The 10,509-nt window shown below is 35.4% G+C and overlaps 1 protein-coding gene and 1 long non-coding RNA gene across 3 annotated transcripts in view; both read left to right on the top strand.

Moving 5' to 3' along the window:
- Nucleotides 1-219: 219 nt before the first annotated feature.
- The window catches only part of LOC137488230 (uncharacterized), a 72,983-nt gene continuing 62,693 nt past the window's right edge, over nt 220-10,509 (top strand). For both annotated transcript variants that reach the window (XR_012393863.1, XR_012393862.1), the window contains exons 1-2: nt 220-261; nt 4,882-5,031. This is a non-coding gene — a long non-coding RNA (uncharacterized lncRNA). The remainder of the gene's footprint in view (nt 262-4,881; nt 5,032-10,509) is intronic.
- foxa3 (forkhead box A3) lies at nt 5,320-8,756 on the top strand. The gene is given in 2 exon segments (NM_131299.1): nt 5,320-5,458; nt 6,392-8,756. Coding segments are annotated over 2 exon segments (1,326 nt in total). The 5' UTR covers nt 5,320-5,386; the 3' UTR covers nt 7,646-8,756.

Below are 10,509 nucleotides of genomic sequence, written 5' to 3'. Positions count from 1 at the left end.
AGCTACATTTTTAACAAATTAGTCATTAGTTCTTTATTCTCACATTTTATTTTATTGCATTTTGTGTTCATAATAAACTAGCTTACCCCGATCATTGATAACCCGCTGGTAAAACATTTGTACAGTAGTTGAAATCTGGATCAGTCTGACCTTATTAAAGGTGGAGCTGAACTGGACTTTGAAATGGTCCTTATGAAATTGTGATTATGTGTAAAGCTCACTGGGTTTTTTTGTATACTGGAGACTCTGAATGCGTTCAAGGTTAGATTCTGTTTGCTTTCTTAGTTTATCTGCTGTGTTTGTGTGGGGAAAATGACTAGATTTCAAACCTCATCTATATACAGCATGGTCAGATGTATTTTACGCTTATTTGTTGTCTTTTTAGAGTTTATAAAGTGTCAGTTTGCTTATAGAGGACAGAGTTAATGTCAACTAAAACTATTTTTTAGGAAATTTGAAGTTAAAAACAAAAAGGAATTTGAAATTGTCATTGGAAAAAATCATTTTAATTTAGAAATTGTCTTACCTAAGCTGATTTCACTAAGTAGGACATGTTTCTGGATGAACTATGTTGATTCTGGAACAACATGCCCATCAGAATTAAGGGATTCGTTTATGTTAAGTTTAGGCTTTGGTTAGGTTTATGCACTTCTACGTGATTGTAATCCTACTATTATTCTCCTCTGATTTAGGGAATAATCTAGAGTCTTGGTTGGGTTTAGGAGTAGGGAACAGGTATGGATTACATTTTAACAATTATGTTCCAGGATCAACATGGGTGTTAATCCAGGATCACATCATACTTGGCAAAATCAATTGTTTTGGTGTGATAATATGATTAACTGAAACTAAAGTACATTTAAATACTATTAATAAGTATTCAATAAAAGCAAAAATGAAATCAAAATAAACACGCACGACGACATTGCTAGAGAAAATTTTAAATTAAAATAAAACTAAGCCAGTCAAATTGGATTTCGTCAATCTATGTCTTTGCTGTTATGCCACTTATTGTCCAGCAGATGGAGATATTCTACCATATTGCACTAGAACAGGGGTGGTCAAACTTTGTTACACCAAGATTGAGGGTAGTGGGCCGGAGGTAAATATAGCCTAGTTGCCATGAGCAATTTCCTAATTTATTTAATAATATTTCAAAACAACTAGAAATCATTTTTAAAGTTATGGTTTTTAAAGTTAAAGTTTTTAAAGTTTAATGACTAATACAGCATATTTTTTACATTTTATAATTAACTTATTACAGTAAAATAAAAACAATCTCATTTATAACAGAATGGAGTTACACTAGTTTTTTACCTTGATTTGCTCACCGATGTTTTCTGCATAGTCTCCTTCTCTAACCGTCGGGTGACATTATTTTCTGTACATTTTTTTAAATCGGATTCATTTACATTATTTAATTGAAACATTACCTTTTCTCTTTTTTTTTTTTTTTTTTTTTTTTTGTAGCTCAGCAATAAAACTAAGTAAAACGGTTACGTCAAATTAGAATGACGACCTCTTTTAAAGGAATTAAACCCCCAACCCTCTCTATCCCTCCCTCTCTTCTGAAATGGGATTGCTGGGCCAAATAAAAGGTTACAATAGGCCAACTTTGGCCATCTCTGCATTAGAATTGGTGAAAAAATCACAAATACAAAATGTTTGAAACGCTCTTGTATAAAATGTATCATTTCTATTTACAATTTTTGTTTTAATCTTTTAAATATGCAACCTCCAAAGAATGTGTGCCATTCTAAAATAATGTTATAATCAAACAGAACCAAATATAATTGTCAGTCTCATCATAATTATTGGCCAAATAATTGTTTCCCGTAATTTTATCAATGCAAAATGTGTTGATTGAAAAAAAGTGTTGAAAGTGTGAAGTGCTATAATTTTTAATAAATGTGCACAATAATATACTGCTCAAAAATATAGGAAACGCTTAACCAACGCACTGTAACTCCAAGTCTTCCCTTTATTGCTTTGAGCAGTACACTGTAAAACATTTCACTTAGTTAAACATACAAGCTCAAGTTCTCCAGCTACCTTGAAAATGTGAGTCAACTCAACTTAGATTCTTTGTTTCAACTTAAGATGTTGAGTAGTTAATTATATCGTGAAACTCAACATCTTAATATATATATATATATATATATATATATATATATATATATATATATATATATATATATATATATTAGAACAAATATACTGCAAAAACATTAAAAATACTGGTTGCCTTAAATTTTTAAGCTGAATCAAAATAATCTTATGAGTTCACTGAACTTATGTTAAACTGCCTTAAAACAGCTTGCATAACATATAAAGTTAGAACATGATTAACTTAGTTTAATAAGTTACAATGAACTAAAAACTTGTGCTTTCATGACTAGTTGGTCATATCTATTTTTACATTAAAATATACCTTACTTTTTTAGTTTGTCAAACTACTTTTATCGTCATCTCAACTCAAACTGACGAAAAATATTAAGTTAAACTTTATATTGAGTATTTTGAGGAGTGTAAACAAAAACAATAATCCCAATTAACATATTACTTGTTACATTTATTTCTGTAGCTTCCGAGAATCTAAAAAGACCCACATATCGATAATGTCATGAGAGCTGTTTTGATGTTCAGTTTTGATTGCCTCTTGTTACAGTTATGAAATTTTGATAAAAAGCTGTTCATGGGGCAATGATTGAACTAGTATATAGCCTAGCTTAAAACATTTAGTTGAAACCTGGTTAACTTATTAAAATAAGTTAAAGCAACACAAAAACATTTGTTGTCTTGACTTTTTGTCATTTCATTTTTACAGTGCAGTGGCATGTCATTTGTTGCACTTCTCTCCTTGTGATTATTGTTCTTGAGACACATTTTAACACATTCATCGTCGGCTGAAAACTTCCTGCCTGCTCTCTGCATGTTATTTGGAGGCTTCCACGTGAATTCTGTTTTAGACTATCATTAATGACTCGCTGCTGTTTGTCTCCTCAAAAGTCTTAAGACACGTTTCTAATATTCTGCTTCCTCCATTAGCGTCACCCATTAAGACTATTGTTATCCAATTATAGAGGTGTTAATGAACGATGCGCCGCTGCATTGGCATGAGAAGCGCAGAGACAGCGGGAGGATGTTCAGATGTGTGTTCGCCAATACACCATCTCAAGACATTGCAGGATTACGGAGAAGAAAAGCGTGCCAAACAGAGATGCGTCTGCAAGTTCGCAATATATATTTGTTTTTTTGTAATTTGATCAAGTGTAGTAGACCTATGCACACTAGTACAATTGAATTAGCCCACTGATATTTCTTATTGTGAAATTTCTCATTGCAAATAGGGTGTGATATTGCGTTAGACTGACTGATAATCAACAATCGAATAGCCTAAATTCTGATCATTTTAACTATGATCTCTTTTAGATGATTGACTATGTGGGAACGTTGCATTTTGAGGGTCAGGTCTCTCCTAATCCTGTCGACCCCCCGCCAATTGATCAATTACATCTCCATTCATTAGCCATTAGGAAATGCATTGACATTGTGATGTTCCTGTCTGCGCCTAACAACAGATGTGTATTCACATACTACAGTCGCGCATCTTCACGGGTCATTTCAAGCCAGAAAGTTTTAGCAAAAATGTTCAGTTCACACACAGAAAATGGAGCACAATTCGAATCTGGTGTTGAGCAGAAACAAATTTGCACCTCAAACACGCAAAATAAAAGCAGCTGCTTAAAGATTAGCTGCCTAAAAAATATTAGAATCCATCAGAACGACTGTAATGTAGAAGTAAAATAAGGAAAACATTTGTAGGCAAATAGAAAAACTTAAATAAACCGTTTCAAATGCGCGCCCAATATTACCGCCAATTTGTATAATTTTCACTTGCATAGTGGATTTTGATTTGTATACTTAGTTATTTAAGAAACCGATGTTCTTACAATTTAAAACAATCTCTTGAGTATTAATCACCATCCTTCACTTACTGTGACCGTCGTGAAAGTGATAGCCGAGGGGATTTAACAACTTTTTAAACTGGCACCTCGGATTACTGATGTAGACCCCCACCGTGATGAGTTTAAGCCCTGATGAGCTTATACCACCCTGGCCTGAACACATCACTGATGACAGAAGAAGCCATTAAATGATTGACTGATGGTGGTTTACGACCATCAAAAGCAGGACTGTCCGCGTGCCTTAGGCTACCAGAAAAAAAAAATAACTAAAATGTAAACTATCTATCTATCTATCTATCTATCTATCTATCTATCTATCTATCTATCTATCTATCTATCTATCTGTCTATCTGTCTGTCTGTCTGTCTGTCTGTCTGTCTGTCTGTCTGTCTGTCTGTCTGTCTGTCTAATGATTTCACTCGCTGCGAAAACAGCAAGCTTTTTTGTTATTTAAAAAAGAATTCTAATAGACGTCTAATGGACGTCTAAACATAGACGGCATGGTTAATGCTAAACTTGGGCTATCAGTTAAAATCTAATCGACATCTAAGAATAGCCCAAATGTAGTCGTCAAATACAAAAGAATGAATGACTACAAGTGTAAAGTCTGTTTAAAATGTATTTGATGACGAATCTAGTTTTATTGTTAGATTGTTTTAGCCAAGCCAAATGCTTATGTCTATTAGACGTCTATTTAACATAAAATTGCCTGGTGAGGTTGTTGGAACCCCTGTTTGGGTCAACTATGGACAACTGTTGAGTTAAAAAGTTTAATTTATATTTAATTAACAACATTAACCAAGTCCACATCAGACTCAACATTGGGTTAAACAACCCAGCATTTTTGCCTAGTCTGAGTTGCAATAGATGTCCCAATATCTTCTCCTTTTTACTCCGTTCATTTTCATTGTAGGCCTGGAGTTGTCTGGGATGACAATTGGCATGAACGTGTCGGCCGGCCAATATACAGAACAGCAGGGGGCAAGAGAGACCTTTAGGGACGCCTTCCTGAGTCCCGGGGCCCGTAGGGCGGTCCCTTACCTGCGCGTGTTTAAAGCCTGAGGTGAGGCTTTCCTACATTACTCACCGCACAGAGCTGACACGGGCTCCACAGCTTCACTTTGGACTTCTCAGGATTATACTTGAAAATGTTTACGGGTCACCAAAGTGAACTATAAGTTAACTAATCATGAAAAAACAACTGATTGATCTACGGGACAGAAGATAACAGAAGAGCCTGACTTCCAAAACTTTATAGTTCATATTACGTGGAATTACAAAAGTTTCTCTTCTTGTGGGACGTTTTGTTTGTTTATTTATTTTAAAAGCGAAATCCTTATAACAGCTCGAGGGCATTTTAGTACACGTTAGTCGTCAGTCACTATCCCGTTTCTTACGAGTTACAACTTTATTTGGGGATGTTGAGCTCCGTGAAGATGGAATCTCATGAAATTCCGGAGTGGAATCCTTTCTACAGTGAGGCAAATGAGGTAAGCTGTGAAAACTCTTCAAAATTGTTTTAAATAACTAATAAAATATATGTTTTTATTCAAAAATATTATGATAGATAGATAGATAGATAGATAGATAGATAGATAGATAGATAGATAGATAGATAGATAGATAGATAGATAGATAGATAGATAGAAAATAAAATGCGACATAACGTTTAGGCGTTTATAATTACAATTTAAATATTAATTATTCATTGATATAATATGTACATGATGTTGCAATTTAATAATGAAATATATTGTTTTTAAAAGTCGACATTTGGCTTTTGATTATAGCTAATTTCGTTTTGATTTCACGTTAGAGTTCTGTGCATTTGTTTTACACGTCACCAGATCCAACACAAACTGTTCTTTGCGAATGTACAAAATAGACACCGTTGGCCTAATAGTTAATTGATAAATTTTCTTTTCGAGTTTACGCAATAGATAATAGCTACTTTTTTGATTAAGCCGCATTAATTATTTTACAACACTTTATTTTATTTTCTCAACTTAACGTCTACTTTATTTATTCTACTCCACTTTATTTTCTCAACTTTACGTATGCGCATTTACATTTAAATTGTTTTTGCTGCGCAAAGCTATTTGGTCCCCCGCTTACACAACACCAAATGTATATTATTGTTAGCCTTTTTTGTATTTGATTATTAGTTTTTGTTTGCGTTTCAATTTATTTCGAGACTCATTCGAAGATTGCAAAGGAGTTTTAATAGATCGACCTTTAGATCTTTTAAACTAATCATTCATTTTATGTGTAAAACGAAATAAAAAGAAATACTCTTATAGACAATGTAGAATATAACAAAGTTAGACTTTTTATTTAAAAATATTCTTTATTACAAAATTGTTTATGAGTTGTTGACAAACTAAATGCACAACATTAATCTCTTGTGTGTTATTTTCGTTCAGATGTATTCCTCTCCGAGCGCCATGAACTCAGTGAGCAGCTTGAACAGCTACATAAATCTCAACTCGGCCTGCTCCACATCCAGCATGAATATGGGCTATCCCAGCGCAGGTCTCAACAGCAGCCCATTATCCAGCATGGGTGGAGGCCCCAACCACATGAGCCTGTCCCCCGTAGGCTCCTCTCTGAACCCCAGCTCTCTGACTCAGCTAGGCTCATCTGCCTCCACACTGGGTCCCCTCTCTCATTACCAAAGCATGGGTCAGCCAATGTCCCAGATCAGCTACCCCTCTCCTACCTCACTTAACCGGACTAAGGAGATGCCAAAGCCCTACCGTCGCTCGCTGACCCACGCCAAGCCACCATACTCCTACATCTCCCTCATCACCATGGCCATCCAGCAGTCACAAAGCAAGATGCTCACCCTCAACGAAATCTACCAGTGGATCATGGATCTGTTTCCGTATTACCGTGAAAACCAGCAGCGCTGGCAGAACTCCATCCGCCACTCTCTATCCTTCAACGATTGCTTCGTCAAAGTGGCACGTTCGCCCGACAAGCCTGGGAAAGGCTCCTACTGGGCGCTGCATCCCAATTCTGGCAACATGTTTGAGAACGGCTGCTACCTCCGGCGCCAGAAGCGCTTTAAAATTGAGGAAAAAGCTGGGAAAAAGAGCTCATCAAAGTCTCAGGATGGCAGCAGCACCAAGGGCACCCACAGCAGCGAGGGGATGCAGGAGGAGCACAGTCCCACCACCGGCTCTGATGGGGCTGAATCTGCCCATTCCGACAGCTCCCATGCTGGATCCACCTCAGAGGAGCAGCAGAGGAGCCTAGTGCAGCTGGATTGCCCATCGCAAGCTCCAAATCTTTCACACAGCTCTCCAGTGCCGATCCCATCATCAGTGCCCTCCTCAATGCCTCCATCCAGCTCACACCTGCACTCTCAGGGAATGGGCAACAGCCCTCACCTGCTAGGCAGCCCCATGCACCATCTGGATCTGCAGAACGACCCGCTGAAGTCAATGGACCCCCACTTCAATTTCAACCATCCGTTCTCCATCACCAATCTCATGTCCAACGAGCAGAAGATGGACCTCAAGTCGTACCAGGACCAGGTGATGGCCTACAACAGCTACGCCACGTCCTCTCCAGTGGCCGCCAAACAGATCTATGACAATGCAGGTCCGTCCGCCATTGACTCTGGTGCCTACTACCAGACCCTCTACAGCAGGTCTGTCCTCAATGCATCCTAATGTGTTTACCAGCCAGTTGAACTCTACAGACTGTTAATGGCAGGACATCTTCAACACGGAGCTTGCTTTGGCCTCAATAACTTTGGTTCCTGCGCTCTTAAAATTAAAGGTTCTAAAGGGGGTTTTGCAGGGATGCCAGTGATAGTTCCTCGACTATTGTTTAAAAATGTAAAGATCCTTGAGTCTTTTGTGGAGTTTAAAGGTGATGTTGGAAGTTCTTTATTATATTGAAGAGCCTTTACCTTTAAGAGTGTTCTGAGAAAAAGAAATGCTTCAAGGATTGCGTCCTAATGCTATGTCTAATTTAATGATCATATATTCAGGAGCTAAATGTTTCGGATGTAACAGGAAGGTGTATGCAAATGATGCCATGTGTATATATTGTTTTGGGGAAGCAGGAGTCAGGCATTTATTTATGAAGGGAAGAATTTAATATATCTTGTATGATTTTGTGTCGTGAAGTTATGTAAACAATGTGATAATAAGAGGACGTTAGCATGATTGCGGAAGCGTTTGAGTTCAGGTTACTGCTGTGAGCAGGTGTTACTGTGTTACAGGGAAACTCTCCTGTTTTGTGTTACAGCATAACGCGTGTTCAGCTCAAGTGCACTAGCATACAGTGCGCTTGGAAGGAGAGTGTGTATCATTTTGCTTGTCCTTTTGAGAAGCTGAAGAAATTACTTTTTTTTTTTTTTTTTACTCTTGGCCATGAAGTTTTTTTTGTATATTCTAAAGATATTTGTGTTAAGTATATATATATATATAAGTTTGACCAAGACTGTGGTAAATCCAGCTGTTTGTTTTCCAGACTTCCCGTTTTAGAAATACTGTTATTCCAGTGTGCTACAGTACATGCTCAGCTTAGGCTGTTTGTAAGATCAGCAGACAATGCACTGGGCCATTTCCATACAATCCTTTGCACTAGTGACCTCTCTGTTCTTCACTGATGGGGAGGGGGGGAGATCATTTTGTTACAACAAAGCTTTGTAACTACCTTTTTATCAGACAATTACACAGACCCTAATGAAATTGCCATGATGTATTTTTGTAAGATGTCGTCATTTTAAAAATATCCTTCAGCAGTTTTAATAAAAAAAAAACTTTGTCTCAAGCCATCATGTCATAAACTGATTTCTTGCATGCTTTGTTTTTTTTAAACTGAATTTGGTAAGAACACAGGTCAGAATTGATGCTCTTGTACTGTTGGTTTTATTTAAATGCAATATAATAAATGTCTTATATATAGCTTATTTATACATAAGATTTATACTCTATATCTAGATTTATTTGGCTGATCATTTCATGGTATGTTCTCTTAATGTTTGTTATGTTCTCTTCTTATTAAAAATCTTACATTTGCTTTGGAGTTCCTTTTAATAAAAAAATATATATATAAATTAAATATAAATGAGACACTAGTGGAAAATCTCAATTCTGTTTTTTCAAGTAAAATTCGATGATGAATCTCTCCTAAATATCTTTTTAAATTATTTTTTTGTTGATTTAAAAGTTTGCATGTTATTTTCTCATCCTTTTGATCAGCTGTTTAGGTAAATATATAAATAATCACACACATGCTTTGGAGTTCATTTTAATTAAAAATTACTAAAATATAAATGTGAGACTAGTGGAAAAATCTCGATTGTGTTTTTATTTTTCAAGTAAATTTCCATGATAAATCTCCTCTAGGTATAAATATTATTTAATTTAAAAGTTTGTGTGTTATTTTCTCATACTTTTTATCAGCTGTTGAGGTAATATAATACTAATTTATTTGATGATGATGAACACAAATACCAGAAAGCAGCATTGCTTATTGGGTTCTTTGGTATTTTTAAATAATAAGTGCACTGCTGGAGAATATTATAGAATTGTTTAAATTAAGCTTGGTAACAGTTTTGCATATTTTTTGCCTGACCTGATAATTTACTAACTTGATAGCAATTAAAATCATAATGTTTAGCAAAAAAAATGTTAGTTTAAACAGTTTAAACTACTATGAAAGTCTTCTTGTTTCCAACATGTTTAAGAATATCTTGCATTCTAGGTTGTTATATTAGGTTACAACAACCCAGGACTTTTTAGAGCGTGTATTATAGAAGAAAGAAACTCAATTTGGATTACACAGAGGGCAATTAAGTGATGGCTTACTACATATATTAACTTGAAAACAATTAATGTTGAGTCTATAGCCAAACTAAATAAAGCATAGTATCTTCTCTGAATGTTTGTTATGTTCTTTACTTATTAAAAGAAATCTCAGATATGCTTTGGAGTTCATTGTAATAACAAATTGCTAAAACATAAATGTGAGACTAGTGGAAAATCTCAATGTGTTTTTTTCAAGTAAATTTCCATGATCAATCTCCCCTAGGTGGAAATATCTTTTGTTGTAAAAGTTTGGGTGTCATTTTCTCATCCTTTTGATCAGCTGTTGGGGTAATATAATGCTTATTTATTTAATGACAAACATAAATGCCAGAAAACAGCGTTGTTTTGGGTTTATTGGGTGCACTGCTGGAGAATGATATAGAATTGTATCAATTTAGCTTGGTAACAGTTTTGTATATGTTTTGCTTGGCCTGATAATTTACTAACTTGATGATAAATTCATGAAGTTTCATTTAAACTTGTTAGTTTAAATAGTTTAAGATACTATGAAAAGCTTCTTGTTTCCAACATGTTTAAGAATATCTTGCACTCTGGGTTGTTGTAATGCAATATCAGGACAAATCTGGACAAACTCAATGTTGGGTTTGTTTGTTTTTTAGTTACCCTTTTATAGCCCAAAAGTTTAGATTTCATGCAATATTGAGTTACAACAACCCAGCATTTATTAGAGCGTATTATATCTAAAATATATA

This window comes from Danio rerio, chromosome 18 (genome assembly GCF_049306965.1).
Source record: "Danio rerio strain Tuebingen ecotype United States chromosome 18, GRCz12tu, whole genome shotgun sequence".
Lineage (NCBI taxonomy): Eukaryota > Metazoa > Chordata > Actinopteri > Cypriniformes > Danionidae > Danio > Danio rerio.
Note: the sequence above shows the minus strand (reverse complement) of the source record. Positions and strands in the feature narration are given on the sequence as shown.